Source organism: Heterodontus francisci, unplaced genomic scaffold (assembly GCF_036365525.1).
Source record: "Heterodontus francisci isolate sHetFra1 unplaced genomic scaffold, sHetFra1.hap1 HAP1_SCAFFOLD_1241, whole genome shotgun sequence".
NCBI classification, from domain to species: domain Eukaryota; kingdom Metazoa; phylum Chordata; class Chondrichthyes; order Heterodontiformes; family Heterodontidae; genus Heterodontus; species Heterodontus francisci.
The window spans coordinates 67,676-87,500 of NW_027140628.1; the positions used below are offsets into that span (position 1 = coordinate 67,676).

The 19,825-nt window shown below is 47.0% G+C and overlaps 1 protein-coding gene across 1 annotated transcript in view; it reads left to right on the forward strand.

Annotated features, from left to right (window-relative positions):
• LOC137360284 (transient receptor potential cation channel subfamily V member 5-like) overlaps positions 1-19,825 on the forward strand; it is a 105,826-nt gene that overhangs the window by 58,239 nt on the left and 27,762 nt on the right. The window contains exon 2 of the mRNA XM_068025778.1: positions 12,039-12,318. Coding sequence (XP_067881879.1) covers positions 12,039-12,318 — 280 coding nt within the window. The remainder of the gene's footprint in view (positions 1-12,038; positions 12,319-19,825) is intronic.

Here is a 19,825-nt window from a genome sequence, read left to right on the forward strand (position 1 = left end):
TGTCTCTCCCACATTCTCTATCTCAGTCTCTCTCTCTCTCTCTCTGCCACATTCTCTATCTCAGTCTCTCTCTCTCTGCCACATTCTCTATCTCAGTCTCTCTCTCTCTGTCTCTGCCACATTCTCTATCTCAGTCTCTCTCTCTCTCTGTTTCTCTGCCACATTCTCTATCTCAGTCTCTCTCTCTCTCTCTGTCTCTCTGCCACATTCTCTATCTCAGTCACTCTCTCTCTCTGCCACATTCTCTATCTCAGTCTCTCTCTCTCTCTGCTACATTCTCTATCTCAGTCTCCGTTTCTCTCTCTCTGCCACATTCTCTATCTCAGTCTCTCTCTCTCTCTCTCTGCCACAATCTCTATCTCAGTCTCTCTCTCTCTCTCTGCCAAATTCTCTATCTCAGTCTCTCTCACTCTCTCTCTTTGCCACATTCTCCATCTCAGTCTCTCTCTCTCTCTCTGCCACAATCTCTATCTCAGTCTCTCTCTCTCTCTTTGCCACATTCTCCATCTCAGTCTCTCTCTCTCTCACTGCCACAATCTCTATCTCAGTCTCTCTCTCTCTCTGCCACATTGTCTCTCTCAGCCTCTCACTCTCTCTCTGCCACATTCTCTATCTCAGTCTCTCTCTCTCTCTGCCACATTCTCCATCTCAGTCTCTCTCTCTCTCACTGCCACAATCTCTATCTCAGTCTCTCTCTCTCTCTGCCACATTGTCTCTCTCAGCCTCTCTGTCTCTGCCACAATCTCTATCTCAGTCTCTCTCTCTCTCTGCCACATTCTATTTCTCACTCTCTCTCTCTCTGTGCCACATTCTCTATCTCAGTCTCTCTCTCTCTCTCTCTCGATGCCACATTCTCTATCTCAGTCTCTCTCTCTCTCTCTCTGTCTCTCCCACATTCTCTATCTCAGTCTCTCTCTCTCTGCCACATTCTCTATCTCAGTCTCTCTCTCTCTGTCTCTCTGCCACATTCTCTATCTCAGTCTCTCTCTCTCTCTGTTTCTCTGCCACATTCTCTATCTCAGTCTCTCTCTCTCTCTCTGTCTCTCCCACATTCTCTATCTCAGTCTCTCTCTCTCTCTCTGCCACATTCTCTATCTCAGTCTCTCTCTCTCTCTGCCACATTCTCTATCTCAGTCTCTCTCTCTCTGTCTCTCTGCCACATTCTCTATCTCAGTCTCTCTCTCTCTCTGTTTCTCTGCCACATTCTCTATCTCAGTCTCTCTCTCTCTGCCACATTCTCTATCTCAGTCTCTCTCTCTCTCTCTGTCTCTCCCACATTCTCTATCTCAGTCTCTCTCTCTCTCTGCCACATTCTCTATCTCAGTCTCTCTCTCTCTGTCTCTCTGCCACATTCTCTATCTCAGTCTCTCTCTCTCTCTCTCTGTTTCTCTGCCACATTCTCTATCTCAGTCTCTCTCTCTCTGCCACATTCTCTATCTCAGTCTCTCTCTCTCTCTGTTTCTCTGCCACATTCTCTATCTCAGTCTCTCTCTCTCTGCCACATTCTCTATCTCAGTCTCTCTCTCTCTGCCACATTCTCTATCTCAGTCTCTCTCTCTCTCTGTTTCTCTGCCACATTCTCTATCTCAGTCTCTCTCTCTCTGCCACATTCTCTATCTCAGTCTCTCTCTCTCTCTCTGTCTCTCCCACATTCTCTATCTCAGTCTCTCTCTCACTCTGCCACATTCTCTATCTCAGACTCTCTCTCTCTGCCACATTCTCTATCTCAGTCTCTCTCTCTCTCTCTGCCACATTCTCTATCTCAGCCTCTTTCTCACACTCTCTATCTCAGTCTCTTTCTCACATTCTCTATCTCAGTCTTTCTGTCTCTGCCACAATCTCTATCTCATTCTCTATCTCTCTCTGCCACATTCTCCATCTCAGTCTCTCTCTCTCTCTCTGCCACATTCTCTATCTCAGTCACTCTCTCTCTCTCTGCCACATTCTATTTCTCAGTCTCTCTCTCTCTCTCTGCCACATTCTCTATCTCAGTCTCTCTCTCTCTCTCTGCCACATTCTCTATCTCAGTCACTCTCTCTCTCTCTGCCACAATCTCTATTTCAGTCTCTCTCTCTCTCTCTCTCTGCCACATTCTCTATCTCAGTCTCTCTCTCTCTCTCTCTGCCACATTCTCTTTCTCAGTCTCTCTCTCTCTCTCTGCCACATTCTCTATCTCATTCTCTCTCTCTCTCTCTGCCACATTCTCTATCTCAGTCTCCCTTTCTCTCTCTCTGCCACGTAGTCTTTCTCAGTCTCTCACTCTCTCTCCGCCACATTCTCTATCTCAGTTTCTCTCTCTCCGCCACATTCTCCATCTCAGTCTCTCTCTCTCTCACTGCCACAATCTCTATCTCAGTCTCTCTCTCTCTCTGCCACATTGTCTCTCTCAGCCTCTCACTCTCTCTCTGCCACATTCTCTATCTCAGTCTCTCTCTCTCTGCCACATTCTGTATCTCAGTCTCTCTCTCTCTGTTTCTCTGCCACATTCTCTATCTCAGTCTCTCTCTCTCTGTCTCTCTGCCACATTCTCTATCTCAGTCTCTCTCTCTCTCTGTTTCTCTGCCACATTCTCTATCTCAGTCTCTCTCTCTCTGCCACATTCTCTATCTCAGTCTCTCTCTCTCTCTCTGTCTCTCCCACATTCTCTATCTCAGTCTCTCTCTCTCACTCTGCCACATTCTCTATCTCAGACTCTCTCTCTCTGCCACATTCTCTATCTCAGTCTCTCTCTCTCTCTCTGCCACATTCTCTATCTCAGCCTCTTTCTCACACTCTCTATCTCAGTCTCTTTCTCACATTCTCTATCTCAGTCTTTCTATCTCTGCCACAATCTCTATCTCATTCTCTATCTCTCTCTGCCACATTCTCCATCTCAGTCCCTCTCTCTCTCTCTGCCACATTCTCTATCTCAGTCACTCTCTCTCTCTCTGCCACAATCTCTATTTCAGTCTCTCTCTCTCTCTCTCTCTGCCACATTCTCTATCTCAGTCTCTCTCTCTCTCTCTCTGCCACATTCTCTATCTCAGTCTCTCTCTCTCTCTCTCTCTGCCACATTCTCTATCTCAGTCTCTCTCTCTCTGCCACATTCTCTATCTCAGTCTCTCTCTCTCTCTCTGTCTCTCCCACATTCTCTATCTCAGTCTCTCTCTCTCACTCTGCCACATTCTCTATCTCAGACTCTCTCTCTCTGCCACATTCTCTATCTCAGTCTCTCTCTCTCTCTCTGCCACATTCTCTATCTCAGCCTCTTTCTCACACTCTCTATCTCAGTCTCTTTCTCACATTCTCTATCTCAGTCTTTCTGTCTCTGCCACAATCTCTATCTCATTCTCTATCTCTCTCTGCCACATTCTCCATCTCAGTCCCTCTCTCTCTCTCTGCCACATTCTCTATCTCAGTCACTCTCTCTCTCTCTGCCACAATCTCTATTTCAGTCTCTCTCTCTCTCTCTCTCTGCCACATTCTCTATCTCAGTCTCTCTCTCTCTCTCTCTGCCACATTCTCTATCTCAGTCACTCTCTCTCTCTCTGCCACAATCTCTATTTCAGTCTCTCTCTCTCTCTCTCTCTGCCACATTCTATTTCTCAGTCTCTCTCTCTCTCTCTGCCACATTCTCTATCTCAGTCTCTCTCTCTCTCTCTCTGCCACATTCTCTATCTCAGTCACTCTCTCTCTCTCTGCCACAATGTCTATTTGTGTCTCTCTCTCTCTCTCTCTGCCACATTCTCTATCTCAGTCTCTCGCTCTCTCTCTCTGCCACATTCTCTTTCTCAGTCTCTCTCTCTCTCTCTGCCACATTCTCTATCTCATTCTCTCTCTCTCTCTCTCTGCCACATTCTCTATCTCAGTCTCCCTTTCTCTCTCTCTGCCACATAGTCTTTCTCAGTCTCTCACTCTCTCTCCGCCACATTCTCTATCTCAGTTTCTCTCTCTCCGCCACATTCTCCATCTCAGACTCTCTCTCTCTCTCACTGCCACAATCTCTATCTCAGTCTCTCTCTCTCTCTGCCACATTGTCTCTCTCAGCCTCTCACTCTCTCTCTGCCACATTCTCTATCTCAGTCTCTCTCTCTCTCTGCCACATTCTCCATCTCAGTCTCTCTCTCTCTCTGCCACATTCTATTTCTCACTCTCTCTCTCTCTCTGTGCCACATTCTCTATCTCAGTCTCTCTCTCTCTCTCTCTCTCTGCCACATTCTCTATCTCAGTCTCTCTCTATCTCTCTCTCTATGCCACATTCTCTATCTCAGTCTCTCTCTCTCTCTCTCTGTCTCTCCCACATTCTCTATCTCAGTCTCTCTCTCTCTGCCACATTCTCTATCTCAGTCTCTCTCTCTCTGTCTCTCTGCCACATTCTCTATCTCAGTCTCTCTCTCTCTCTGTTTCTCTGCCACATTCTCTATCTCAGTCTCTCTCTCTCTCTCTGTCTCTCCCACATTCTCTATCTCAGTCTCTCTCTCTCTCTCTGCCACATTCTCTATCTCAGTCTCTCTCTCTCTGCCACATTCTCTATCTCAGTCTCTCTCTCTCTGTCTCTCTGCCACATTCTCTATCTCAGTCTCTCTCTCTCTCTGTTTCTCTGCCACATTCTCTATCTCAGTCTCTCTCTCTCTGCCACATTCTCTATCTCAGTCTCTCTCTCTCTCTCTGTCTCTCCCACATTCTCTATCTCAGACTCTCTCTCTCTGCCACATTCTCTATCTCAGTCTCTCTCTCTCTCTCTGCCACATTCTCTATCTCAGCCTCTTTCTCACACTCTCTATCTCAGTCTCTTTCTCACATTCTCTATCTCAGTCTTTCTGTCTCTGCCACAATCTCTATCTCAGTCTCTCTCTCTCTCTGCCACATTCTCTATCTCAGTCACTCTCTCTCTCTCTGCCACAATCTCTATTTCAGTCTCTCTCTCTCTCTCTCTCTCTCTGCCACATTCTCAATCTCAGTCTCTCTCTCTCTCTCTCTGCCACATTCTCTATCTCAGTCTCTCTCTCTCTCTGCCACATTCTATTTCTCACTCTCTCTCTCTCTCTGTGCCACATTCTCTATCTCAGTCTCTCTCTATCTCTCTCTCTCTGCCACAATCTCTATTTCAGTCTCTCTCTCTCTCTCTCTCTGCCACAATCTCTATTTCAGTCTCTCTCTCTCTCTCTCTCTGCCACATTCTATTTCTCAGTCTCTCCCTCTCTCTCTCTGCCACATTCTCTATCTCAGTCTCTCTCTCTCTCTCTCTGCCACATTCTCTATCTCAGTCACTCTCTCTCTCTCTGCCACAATCTCTATTTCAGTCTCTCTCTCTCTCTCTCTCTGCCACATTCTCTATCTCAGTCTCTCTCTCTCTCTCTCTGCCACATTCTCTATCTCAGTCTCCCTTTCTCTCTCTCTGCCACATAGTCTTTCTCAGTCTCTCACTCTCTCTCCGCCACATTCTCTATCTCAGTTTCTCTCTCTCCGCCACATTCTCCATCTCAGTCTCTCTCTCTCTGCCACAATCTCTATCTCAGTCTCTCTATCTCTGCCACATTCTCTATCTCAGTCTCTCTCTCTCTCTCTCTCTGCCACGTTCTCTATCTCAGTCACTCTCTCTATCTCTGCCACAATCTCTATTTCAGTCTCTCTCTCTGCTACATTCTCTATCTCAGTCTCTCTCTCTCTCTGCTACATTCTCTATCTCAGTCTCCGTTTCTCTCTCTCTGCCACAATCTCTATCTCAGTCTCTCTCTCTCTCTCTGCCACATTCTCTATCTCAGTCTCTCTCTTTCTCTCTGCTACATTCTCTATCTCAGTCTCTCTCTCTCTCTGCTACATTCTCTATCTCAGTCTCCGTTTCTCTCTCTCTGCCACAATCTCTATCTCAGTCTCTCTCTCTCTCTCTGCCACATTCTCTATCTCAGTCTCTCTCTCTCTCTGCTACATTCTCTATCTCAGTCTCCGTTTCTCTCTCTCTGCCACAATCTCTATCTCAGTATCTCTCTCTCTCTGCTCCATTCTCTATCTCAGTCTCCCTTTCTCTCTCTCTGCCAAATTCTCTATCTCAGACTCTCTCTCTCTGCCACATTCTCTATCTCAGTCTCTCTCTCTCTCCTGCACATTCTCTATCTCAGTCTCTCTGTCTCTGCCACAATCTCTATCTCAGTCTCTCTCTCTCTCTCTCTGCTACATTCTCTATCTCAGTCTCCGTTTCTCTCTCTCTGCCACAATCTCTATCTCAGTCTCTCTCTCTCTCTCTGCTACATTCTCTATCTCAGTCTCCCTTTCTCTCTCTCTGCCAAATTCTCTATCTCAGACTCTCTCTCTCTGCCACATTGTCTCTCTCAGCCTCTCACTCTCTCTATCTCTGCCACATTCTCTATCTCAGTCTCTCTCTCTCTCTGCCACAATCTCTATCTCAGTCTCTCTCTCTCTGCCACATTCTATTTCTCACTTTCTCTATCTCTCTCTTTGCCACATTCTCTATCTCAGTCTCTCTCTCTCTCTCTCTCTGCCACATTCTCTATCTCAGTCTCTCTCTAACTCTTTCTCTCTGCCACATTCTCTATCTCAGTCTCTCTCTCTCTGCCACATTCTCTATCTCAGACTCTCTCTCTCTGCCACATTCTCTATCTCAGTCTCTCTCTCTCTCTCTGCCACATTCTCTATCTCAGCCTCTTTCTCACACTCTCTATCTCAGTCTCTTTCTCACATTCTCTATCTCAGTCTTTCTATCTCTGCCACAATCTCTATCTCATTCTCTATCTCTCTCTGCCACATTCTCCATCTCAGTCCCTCTCTCTCTCTCTGCCACATTCTCTATCTCAGTCACTCTCTCTCTCTCTGCCACAATCTCTATTTCAGTCTCTCTCTCTCTCTCTCTCTGCCACATTCTCTATCTCAGTCTCTCTCTCTCTCTCTCTGCCACATTCTCTATCTCAGTCTCTCTCTCTCTCTCTCTCTGCCACATTCTCTATCTCAGTCACTCTCTCTCTCTCTGCCACATTCTCTATCTCAGTCTCTCTCTCTCTCTCTGTCTCTCCCACATTCTCTATCTCAGTCTCTCTCTCTCACTCTGCCACATTCTCTATCTCAGACTCTCTCTCTCTGCCACATTCTCTATCTCAGTCTCTCTCTCTCTCTCTGCCACATTCTCTATCTCAGCCTCTTTCTCACACTCTCTATCTCAGTCTCTTTCTCACATTCTCTATCTCAGTCTTTCTGTCTCTGCCACAATCTCTATCTCATTCTCTATCTCTCTCTGCCACATTCTCCATCTCAGTCCCTCTCTCTCTCTCTGCCACATTCTCTATCTCAGTCACTCTCTCTCTCTCTGCCACAATCTCTATTTCAGTCTCTCTCTCTCTCTCTCTCTGCCACATTCTCTATCTCAGTCTCTCTCTCTCTCTCTCTGCCACATTCTCTATCTCAGTCACTCTCTCTCTCTCTGCCACAATCTCTATTTCAGTCTCTCTCTCTCTCTCTCTCTGCCACATTCTATTTCTCAGTCTCTCTCTCTCTCTCTGCCACATTCTCTATCTCAGTCTCTCTCTCTCTCTCTCTGCCACATTCTCTATCTCAGTCACTCTCTCTCTCTCTGCCACAATCTCTATTTGTGTCTCTCTCTCTCTCTCTCTGCCACATTCTCTATCTCAGTCTCTCGCTCTCTCTCTCTGCCACATTCTCTTTCTCAGTCTCTCTCTCTCTCTCTGCCACATTCTCTATCTCATTCTCTCTCTCTCTCTCTCTGCCACATTCTCTATCTCAGTCTCCCTTTCTCTCTCTCTGCCACATAGTCTTTCTCAGTCTCTCACTCTCTCTCCGCCACATTCTCTATCTCAGTTTCTCTCTCTCCGCCACATTCTCCATCTCAGACTCTCTCTCTCTCTCACTGCCACAATCTCTATCTCAGTCTCTCTCTCTCTCTGCCACATTGTCTCTCTCAGCCTCTCACTCTCTCTCTGCCACATTCTCTATCTCAGTCTCTCTCTCTCTCTGCCACATTCTATTTCTCACTCTCTCTCTCTCTCTGTGCCACATTCTCTATCTCAGTCTCTCTCTCTCTCTCTCTCTCTGCCACATTCTCTATCTCAGTCTCTCTCTCTCTCTCTCTGCCACATTCTCTATCTCAGTCACTCTCTCTCTCTCTGCCACAATCTCTATTTCAGTCTCTCTCTCTCTCTCTCTCTGCCACATTCTCTATCTCAGTCTCTCTCTCTCTCTCTCTGCCACATTCTCTATCTCAGTCTCCCTTTCTCTCTCTCTGCCACATAGTCTTTCTCAGTCTCTCACTCTCTCTCCGCCACATTCTCTATCTCAGTTTCTCTCTCTCCGCCACATTCTCCATCTCAGTCTCTCTCTCTCTGCCACAATCTCTATCTCAGTCTCTCTATCTCTGCCACATTCTCTATCTCAGTCTCTCTCTCTCTCTCTCTCTCTGCCACGTTCTCTATCTCAGTCACTCTCTCTCTCTGCCACATTCTCTATCTCAGTCACTCTCTCTATCTCTGCCACAATCTCTATTTCAGTCTCTCTCTCTGCTACATTCTCTATCTCAGTCTCTCTCTCTCTCTGCTACATTCTCTATCTCAGTCTCCGTTTCTCTCTCTCTGCCACAATCTCTATCTCAGTCTCTCTCTCTCTCTCTGCCACATTCTCTATCTCAGTCTCTCTCTTTCTCTCTGCTACATTCTCTATCTCAGTCTCTCTCTCTCTCTGCTACATTCTCTATCTCAGTCTCCGTTTCTCTCTCTCTGCCACAATCTCTATCTCAGTCTCTCTCTCTCTCTCTGCCACATTCTCTATCTCAGTCTCTCTCTCTCTCTGCTACATTCTCTATCTCAGTCTCCGTTTCTCTCTCTCTGCCACAATCTCTATCTCAGTATCTCTCTCTCTCTGCTCCATTCTCTATCTCAGTCTCCCTTTCTCTCTCTCTGCCAAATTCTCTATCTCAGACTCTCTCTCTCTGCCACATTCTCTATCTCAGTCTCTCTCTCTCTCCTGCACATTCTCTATCTCAGTCTCTCTGTCTCTGCCACAATCTCTATCTCAGTCTCTCTCTCTCTCCTGCACATTCTCTATCTCAGTCTCTCTGTCTCTGCCACAATCTCTATCTCAGTCTCTCTCTCTCTCTCTCTGCTACATTCTCTATCTCAGTCTCCGTTTCTCTCTCTCTGCCACAATCTCTATCTCAGTCTCTCTCTCTCTCTCTGCTACATTCTCTATCTCAGTCTCCCTTTCTCTCTCTCTGCCAAATTCTCTATCTCAGACTCTCTCTCTCTGCCACATTGTCTCTCTCAGCCTCTCACTCTCTCTATCTCTGCCACATTCTCTATCTCAGTCTCTCTCTCTCTCTGCCACAATCTCTATCTCAGTCTCTCTCTCTCTGCCACATTCTATTTCTCACTCTCTCTATCTCTCTCTTTGCCACATTCTCTATCTCAGTCTCTCTCTCTCTCTCTCTCTGCCACATTCTCTATCTCAGTCTCTCTCTAACTCTTTCTCTCTGCCACATTCTCTATCTCAGTCTCTCTCTCTCTGCCACATTCTCTATCTCAGTCTCTCTCTCTCTCTGCCACTTTCTCTATCTCAGTCTCTCTCTCTCTGTCTCTCTGCCACATTCTCTTTCTCAGTTTCTCTCTCTCTGCCACATTCTCTATCTCAGTCTCTCTCTCTCTGTCTCTCCCACATTCTCTATCTCAGTCTCTCTCTCTCTTTCTGCCACATTCTCTATCTGAGACTCTCTCTCTCTGCCACATTCTCTATCTCAGTCTCTCTCTCTCTCTGCCACATTCTCTATCTCAGTATCCCTCTCTCTCTGCCACATTCTCTATCTCAGTATCCTTCTCTCTCTCTGCCACATTCTCTATCTCAGTCTCTCTCTCTCTCGCTCTCTCTGCCACATTCTCTATCTCAGTCTCTCTCTATCTCTCTCTCTGCCACATTCTCTATCTCAGTCTCTCTCTCTCTCTCTCTTTGCCACATTCTCTATCTGTGTGTCTCTCTCTCTCTCTCTGCCACATTCTCTATCTCAGTATCCCTCTCTCTCTCTGCCACATTCTCTATCTCAGTCTCTCTCTCTCTCTCTCTGTCTCTCCCACATTCTCTATCTCAGTCTCTCTCTCTCTCTCTCTGCCATATTCTCTATCTCAGTCTCTCTCTCTCTTCCACATTCTCTATCTCAGTCTCTCTCTCTCTCTGCCACTTTCTCTATCTCAGTCTCTCAGTCTCTCTGCCACATTCTCTATCTCAGTCTCTCTCTCTCTCTGTCTCTCTGCCACATTCTCTATCTCAGTCTCTCTCTCTCACTGCCACATTCTCTATCTCAGTCTCTCTCTCTCTCTGTCTCTCTGCCACATTCTCTATCTCAGTCTCTCTCTCTCTCACTGCCACATTCTCTATCTCAGTCTCTCTCTCTCTCTGTCTCTCTGCCACATTCTCTATCTCAGTCTCTCTCGCTCTCACTGCCACATTCTCTATCTCAGTCTCTCTCTCTCTCTCCTTGCCACATTCTCTATCTCAGTATCTCTCTCTCTCTGCCACATTCTCTATCTCAGTATCCCTCTCTCTCTCTGCCACATTCTGTATCTCAGTCTCTCTCTCTCTCTCTCTGCCATATTCTCTATCTCAGTCTCTCTCTCTCTGTCTCTCTGCCACATTCTCTATCTCAGTCTCTCTCTCTCTCTGTCTCTGCCACATTCTCTATCTCAGTTTCCCTCTCTCTCTCTGCCACATTCTCTATCTCAGTCTCTCTCTCTCTCTCTTTGCCACTTTCTCTATCTCAGTCTCTCTCTGCCACATTCTCTATCTCAGTATCCCTCTCTCTCTCTGCCACATTCTCTATCTCAGTCTCTCTCTCTCTCTCTCTCTGCCACATTCTCTTTCTCATTCTCTCTCTGTCTCTGCCACATTCTCGATCTGTCTTTCTCTCAGTCACATTCTTTACCTCAGTTTCTCCCTCTCTCTCTGTCTATCTCACAGACTCTGTTTCTCCCTCTCTCTCACACTCTCCCTATCACTCAGTTTGTCTCTGTCTTTCTCTCCATCCTCACCTTGTTTACCCATTGAAAGAATGAGAGTTATTTCTATCAGGACCAATTTGTACTCCCCACCCCCAGTCCTGCTAAGACAACTTCCTGGCAGTCTCCCTGGTTCTTGTCATTATGTTTCTTGGTCATGCCCTTGCCCTATGGGATCTTGCTGTACCTCTCACTGCCGTGTATCAGCTGAGCCCTCAGCCTGACAGATTGTTTCCCTCCAGGCTTGACAAGCTGAGTTGCCGGGTCATTCTGGTTCAGGCGGGTGGGACTAACTGACCAGCCCATCCCTACCCTCGGGCTCAATTCCAGTTCCGTGTCACCCTATATAATCTGCACTCTCCCAAAACCAAGGATGAGGCGGGTCTGCTGGTACCAGCACAGGAGATCTCCTTAAATATTGAGAACCGTCTCGGAGCCACGTTAAAGCGACTGAGAGGCACTTTTCAAACAGCTCGGAGACTTTGAACCAACTCAGGAACGTTTCAACAACTTGGTTTAATTAACTCGGAAAAACTTTTAAACTTTCTAACAATTGTGGGAAAAAACTTTTAACCAACTTGGAGAAAAGTTTAATGAACTCGGAAAAACTTTTAAACTTTCTAACAATTGGGGAAAAAAAACTTTTTAACCAACTTGGAGAAAAGTTTAATGAACTCGGAAAAACTTTTAAACTTTCTAACAATTGGGGAAAAAAACTTTTAACCAACTTGGAGAAAAGTTTAATGAACTCGGAAAAACTTTTAAACTTTCCAACAATTGGGGAAAAAAAACTTTTAACCAACTTGGAGAAAAGTTTAATGAACTCGGAAAAACTTTTAAACTTTCTAACAATTGGGGAAAAAAAACTTTTAACCAACTTGGAGAAAAGTTTAATGAACTCGGAAAAACTTTTAAACTTTCTAACAATTGGGGAAAAAAACTTTTAACCAACTTGGAGAAAAGTTTAATGAACTCGGAAAAACTTTTAAACTTTCTAACAATTGGGGAAAAAAACTTTTAACCAACTTGGAGTAACTTTTCAATAATTGGGAAAAGTTTTTATCCAACTTGGAAGACAAACTTTGGCTGATTTCCGGCTGCTCCGGACAATTCCTCAGATTATTCTTCTGCTGGGACCTGACCGGACCGGACCGGACCGGACGGGACTTCAGCTCTACCACCGGGAACGGGAGCAACCACCTCAGATGCTTGGAGTGCTGTCGGTGGGTGGGAGGACAATCCTCGCCAACTACTTCAACCAGATGGTATTGAGGTTCAAACCGCAACGGCAGGAGGGTCTGGACGTGACCGATTTACACTTACTGCAGCAGAGCAGGTGAGGAGAGCTGAGCAAGAAAGGACAAGAGAGTTTGCCAAGGGACTTAGATTAGACAGGAAGGTGGCACTGTATACTTTATTAACCACTCTCTCTCAACCTCTCCTGTCACCTTCAATGACTGACACACATGTACACCCAGGTCTCTCTGTTCCTTTAGAATTGTACCCTTTATTTTATATTGTCTCTCCACGTTCTTCTGAATCACTTCACATTTCTCTGCATTAAACTTTATCTGCCACCTGTCTGCCCATTCTTCTTTTCTTCTTTTTTCTTTTGGGCCTCCTTATCTCGAGAGACAATGGATACGCGCCTGGAGGTGGTCAGTGGTTTGTGAAGCAGCGCCTGGAGTGGCTATAAAGGCCAATTCTGGAGTGACAGGCTCTTCCACAGGTGCTGCAGAGAAATTTGTTTGTTGGGGCTGTTGCACAGTTGGCTCTCCCCTTGCGCCTCTGTCTTTTTTCCTGCCAACTACTAAGTCTCTTCGACTCGCCACAATTTAGCCCTGTCTTTATGGCTGCCCGCCAGCTCTGGCGAATGCTGGCAACTGACTCCCACGACTTGTGATCAATGTCACACGATTTCATGTCAACCCTTTATTTTATATTGTCTCTCCACGTTCTTCTGAATCACTTCACATTTCTCTGCATTAAACTTTATCTGCCACCTGTCTGCCCATTCTGCCAACTTGGAATAATGAGCAGCTCATCTCACATGGGTAAAATAAAACGTGTAAAAAAAGGACAGCCATGCTCTGAACCTGCCTCCGAGCTGCTCATTATTCTGCTATTCACACACACACACACTCTCTCTCTCTCTCTCTCTCTGCACTCACGCTGTGTCTTTCACCACTAACATTAACACACGCTTTGCCTTGGTCCAGGGACAGCTTTGTGATTTCATCTGTCCTGCCCTCTGCCTTATCAAACACCGCTCGTGGACTCGAGGGCAATCGAGAGGTACGGGGGGGGGGGGGGGGGGGGGGTTCACCCGGAGCATGGAAAACTAGGAACAGGAGGAGACCCATTCAGCCCCCATCTCCCTTAACACCCTTTGGTCAATCTCCGATTTAAAATGCATCTACTGTGGGAGAGAGTTACAAACAAGTGTGTAGAAGAGTTTCCTAATTTCACTTCTGTACGGTCTGGCTGGATAACTTTTATGCCCTGTCACGCAGTGGGGCAAAGGGCCTGTTTCTTCGCTGTACGACTGGAACACCTCGTCCTCATTCCCCAGTCTCTATCACCCTGCCTGTCCCCCCCCCCCACCCTTCATATCTTGAAAATCTTGGATCAAATCTCCACTTGAACTTCTAAATTTCATTGTCTTGTATAACTCTTCCGACTATAATCTACTCTTAATCCCCTCTCATTCCCACTCTAATCCACACTTAATCCCCTCTCATTCCCACTGTAATCCACCCTTAATCCCCTCTCCTTCCCACTGTAATCCACCCTTAATCCCCCTTTTCTTCCCACTCTAATCCACACTTAACCCCCTCTCATTCCCACTCTAATCCACCCTTAATCCCCTCTCATTCCCACTGTAATCCACACTTAACCCCCTCTCATTCCCACAGTAATCCACCCTTAATCCCCTCTCCTTCCCACTCTAATCCGCTCTTAATCCCCTCTCATTCCCACTCTAATCTGCTCTTAATCCCCTCTCATTCCCACTGTAATCCACCCTTAATCCCCTCCCCTTCCCACTGTAATCCACCCTTAATCCCCTCTCATTCCCACTGTAATCCACCCTTAATCCCCTCTCCTTCCCACTCTAATCCGCTCTTAATCCCCTCTCATTCCCACTGTAATCCACCCTTAATCCCCTCTCCTTCCCACTGTAATCCACCCTTAATCCCCTCTCCTTCCCACTCTAATCCGCTCTTAATCCCCTCTCCTTCCCACTCTAATCCACACTTAATCCCCTCTCATTCCCACTGTAATCCACCCTTAATCCCCTCTCATTCCCACTGTAATCCACCCTTAATCCCCTCCCCTTCCCACTGTAATCCACCCTTAATCCCCTCTCATTCCCACTCTAATCCACACTTAATCCCCTCTCATTCCCACTGTAATCCACCCTTAATCCCCTCCCCTTCCCACTGTAATCCACCCTTAATCCCCTCTCATTCCCACTCTAATCCACACTTAATCCCCTCTCATTCCCACTGTAATCCACCCTTAATCCCCTCTCATTCCCACTGTAATCCACCCTTAATCCCCTCTCCTTCCCACTCTAATCCACACTTAATCCCCTCTCATTCCCACTGTAATCCACCCTTAATCCCCTCTCCTTCCCACTGTAATCCACCCTTAATCCCCCTTTTCTTCCCACTCTAATCCACACTTAACCCCCTCTCATTCCCACTGTAATCCACCCTTAATCCCCTCCCCTTCCCACTGTAATCCACCCTTAATCCCCTCTCCTTCCCACTCTAATCCGCTCTTAATCCCCTCTCATTCCCACTGTAATCCACCCTTAATCCCCTCTCCTTCCCACAGTAATCCACCCTTAATCCCCCTTTTCTTCCCACTCTAATCCACATTTAATCCCCTCTCATTCCCACTCTAATCCACCCTTAATCCCCTCTCATTCCCACTCTAATCTGCTCTTAATCCCCTCTCATTCCCACTGTAATCCACCCTTAATCCCCTCTCCTTCCCACAGTAATCCACCCTTAATCCCCCTTTTCTTCCCACTCTAATCCACACTTAACCCCCTCTCATTCCCACTGTAATCCACCCTTAATCCCCTCTCATTCCCACTGTAATCCACCCTTAATCCCCTCTCCTTCCCACAGTAATCCACCCTTAATCCCCTCTCCTTCCCACAGTAATCCACCATTAATCCCCCTTTTCTTCCCACTCTAATCCACACTTAATCCCCCTTTTCTTCCCACTCTAATCCACACTTAACCCCCTCTCCTTCCCACTCTAATCCGCTCTTAATCCCCTTTCCTTCCCACAGTAATCCACCCTTAATCCCCTTTTCTTCCCACTCTAATCCACATTTAATCCCCTCTCCTTCCCACTGTAATCCACCCTTAATCCCCTCTCCTTCCCACTCTAATCTGCTCTTAATCCCCTCTCATTCCCACTGTAATCCACCCTTAATCCCCTCTCCTTCCCACAGTAATCCACCCTTAATCCCCCTTTTCTTCCCACTCTAATCCACACTTAACCCCCTCTCATTCCCACTGTAATCCACCCTTAATCCCCTCTCATTCCCACTGTAATCCACCCTTAATCCCCTCTCCTTCCCACAGTAATCCACCCTTAATCCCCTCTCCTTCCCACAGTAATCCACCCTTAATCCCCTTTTCTTCCCACTCTAATCCACATTTAATCCCCTCTCCTTCCCACTCTAATCTGCTCTTAATCCCGTCTCCTTCCCACTCTAATCCGCTCTTAATCACCTTTCCTTCCCACTCAAATCTACCCTTAATCTCGTCTCCTTCCCACTCTAATCTTCCCTTAATGCACTCTCATTCCCACTCTAATTCACCGTTAATCCCATCTCCTTCCCACTCTAATCCGCTCTTAATCCCCTTTCCTTCCCACTCAAATCTACCCTTAATCCCCTCTCCTTCCCACAGTAATCCACCCTTAATCCCCTTTTCTTCCCACTCTAATCCACACTTAGTCCCCTCTCCTTCCCACTCTAACCTGCTCTTAATTTCGTCTCCTTCCCACTCTAATCCGCTCTTAATCCCCTTTCCTTCCCACACTAATCCACCCTTAATCCCCTCTCCTTCCCACTCTAATCATCCCTTAATGCACTCTCATTCCCACTCTAATTCACCCTTAATCCCCTCTCCTTCCCACTCTAATCTGCTCGTAATCCCCTCTCTTTCCCACTCTAATCCACCCTTAATCCCCTCTCCTTCCCACTCTAATCCACCCTTAATCCCATCTCCTTCCCACTCTAATCTGCTCTTTATGCCCTCTCATTCCCACTCTAATCCACCCTTAATCCCCTCTCCCTCCCACTCTAATCTGATTTTAATGCCCTCTCTTTCCCACTCTAACCCACCCTTAATCCCCTCTCCCTCCCACTCTAATCTGATTTTAATGCCCTCTCTTTCCCACTCTAACCCACCCTTAATCCCCTCTCCCTCCCACTCTAATCTGATTTTAATGCCCTCTCTTTCCCACTCTAATCCACCCTTAATCCCCTCTCCTTCCCACTCTAATCCGCTCTTAATCCCCTTTCCTTCCCACTCAAATCTACCCTTAATCCCCTCTCCTTCCCACAGTAATCCACCCTTAATCCCCTTTTCTTCCCACTCTAATCCACACTTAATCCCCTCTCCTTCCCACTCTAATCTGCTCTTAATCCCGTCTCCTTCCCACTCTAATCCGCTCTTAATCCCCTTTCCTTCCCACACTAATCCACCCTTAATCCCCTCTCATTCCCACTCTAATCATCCCTTAATGCACTCTCATTCCCACTCTAATTCACCCTTAATCCCACCTCCTTCCCACTCTAATCTGCTCGTAATCCCCTCTCTTTCCCACTCTAATCCACCCTTAATCCCCTCTCCTTCCCACTCTAATCTGCTCTTAATCCCCTTTCCTTCCCACTCAAATCTACCCTTAATCCCCTCTCCTTCCCACAGTAATCCACCCTTAATCCCCTTTTCTTCCCACTCTAATCCACCATTAATCCCTTCTCCTTCCCACTATAATCCACCTTAAACCCCTCTCCTTCCCACTGTAATCCACCCTTAATCCCCTCTCCTTCCCACTCTAATTCACCCTTAATCCCATCTCCTTCCGACTATAATCTGCTCTTAATGCCCTCTCATTCCCACTCTAATCCACCCTTAATACCCTCTCCTTCCCATTCTAATCTGCTCTTAATGCCCTCTCCTTCCCACTCTAATCCAGCCTTAATCCCGTCTCCTTCCCACTCTAATCAGCTCTTAATGCCCTCTCATTCCCACTCTAATCCACCCTTAATCCCCTCTCTTTCCCACTATAATCCACCCTTAATCCCCTCTCCTTCTCACTCTGATCTGCTCTTAATCCCTCTCCTTCCCACTCTAATCCACCCTTAATCCCCTCTCCTTCTCATTCTAATATGCTCTTAATGCCCTCTCATTCCCACTCTAATCCACCCTTAACCCCTCTCCTTCCCACTTTAACCCCTCTCCTTCCCACTCTAATCCACCCTTAATCCCCTCTCCTTACCACCCTAATCCACCCTTAATCCCCTCTCCTTCCCACTCTAATACATCCTTAATCCCGTCCCCTTCCCACTCTAATCCACCCTTAATCCCCTCTCCTTCCAATTCTAATACACCCTTAATCCCCTCTCCTTCCAATTCTAATCCACCCTTAATCCCCTCTCCTTCCCACTCTAATCCATTCTTAATCCCATCTCCTTCCCACTCTAATCCATCCTTAATCCCCTCTCCTTCCCACTCCAATACAACCTTAATCCTGTCTCCTTCCCAATCTAATCCTCCCTTAATACCCTCTCCTTTCCATTCTAATCCACCCTTAATCCCCTCTCCTTCCCACTCTAATCTACCCTTAATGCCCTCTCCTCCACTCTAATCCACCCTTAAACCCCTCTCCTTCCCACTCTAATCCACCCTTAACCCCCTCTCCTTCTCACTCTAATCCACCCTTAATCCCCTCTCCTTCCCAATCTAATCCACCCTTAATCCCGTCTCCTTCCCACTCTAATCCACCCTTAATCCCCTCTCTTTCCCAATCTAATCCATCCTTAATCCCCTCTCCTTCCCACTCTAATCCACTCTTAATGCCCTCTCCTTCCACTCTAATCCACCCTTAATCCTCTCTCCTTCCCAATCTAATCCACCCTTAATCACCTCTCCTTCCCACTCTAATCCACTCTTAATGCCCTCTCCTTCCACTCTAATCCACCCTTAATCCTCTCTCCTTCCCAATCTAATCCATCCTTAATCCCCTCTCTTTCCCAATCTAATCCACCCTTAATCCCCTCTCCTTCCCACTCTAATCCACTCTTAATGCCCTCTCCTTCCACTCGAATCCACCCTTAATCCCCTCTCCTTCCCACTCTAATCCACCCCTAATCCCCTCTCCTTCCCAATCTAATCCATCCTTAATCCCCTCTCTTTCCCAATCTAATCCAACCTTAATCCCCTCTCCTTCCCAATCTAATCCACCCTTAATCCCCTCTCTTTCCCAATCTAATCCACCCTTAATCCCCTCTCCTTCCCACTCTAATCCACCCCTAATCCCCTCTCCTTCCCAATCTAATCCATCCTTAATCCCCTCTCTTTCCCAATCTAATCCACCCTTAATCCCCTCTCCTTCCCACTCTAATCCATCCTTAATCCCCTCTCTTTCCCAATCTAATCCACCCCTAATCCCCTCTCCTTCCCACTCTAATCCACCCTTAATCCCCTCTCCTTCCCAATCTAATCCACCCTTAATCCCCTCTCCTTCCCAATCTAATCCACCCTTAATCCCCTCTCCTTCCCACTCTAATCCACCCTTAATCCCCTCTCTTTCCCAATCTAATCCACCCTTAATCCCCTCTCTTTCCCAATCTAATCCACCCTTATTCCCCTCTCCTTCCGACTCTAATCGACTCTTAATTCCTTCTCCAACTCTCACTAATCCACCTTCAAACTCTCACATACACTATTCTCCTTTTATATCAGGCTAAGTTCTTTCTCAGTACTATTCCCCTCCCACGCCTCTCTAATCAATTTGCAAACTCTTTCATGCTCCTAGTCCTGCAAATTCGTACTCTTTAATCCTGTTTTCTCTCACACTCCACTTACAATTCCTCTTACACTTCACACTGCATCTCTCTCACAAATCACTCTTTAATTCTCTCTCTCCTCTCACTCCCTTCCTCTCCAAATGACCGAGGAGAGAGAACTGTTCGATCCCCTCCCTGAGCCCTGAGGGCAGAGGGAGAGGTAGAGGCAGAGAGAGAGAGAGAGGTAGAGGCAGAGAGAGAGGGAGAGGTAGAGAGAGAGGCAGAGAGAGAGAGAGGCAGAGGCAGAGAGAGAGAGGCAGAGGCAGAGAGAGAGAGAGGCAGAGGCAGAGAGAGAGAGAGGCAGAGGCAGAGAGGGAGAGAGGCAGAGGCAGAGAGGGAGAGAGGCAGAGGCAGAGAGGGAGAGAGGCAGAGGCAGAGAGGGAGAGAGGCAGAGGCAGAGAGGGAGAGAGGCAGAGGCAGAGAGAGAGAGGCAGAGGCAGAGAGAGAGAGTGAGGCAGAGAGAGAGAGAGGCAGAGAGAGAGAGAGAGAGGCAGAGAGAGAGAGAGAGAGAGGCAGAGAGAGAGAGAGAGAGAGGCAGAGAGAGAGAGGCAGAGAGAGAGGCAGAGGCAGAGAGAGAGAGAGAGAGGCAGAGAGAGAGAGAGAGTGAGGCAGAGAGAGAGAGAGAGAGTGAGGCAGAGAGAGAGAGTGAGGCAGAGAGAGAGAGAGAGGCAGAGAGAGAGAGAGAGAGGCAGAGAGAGAGAGAGAGAGGCAGAGAGAGAGAGAGAGAGAGGCAGAGAGAGAG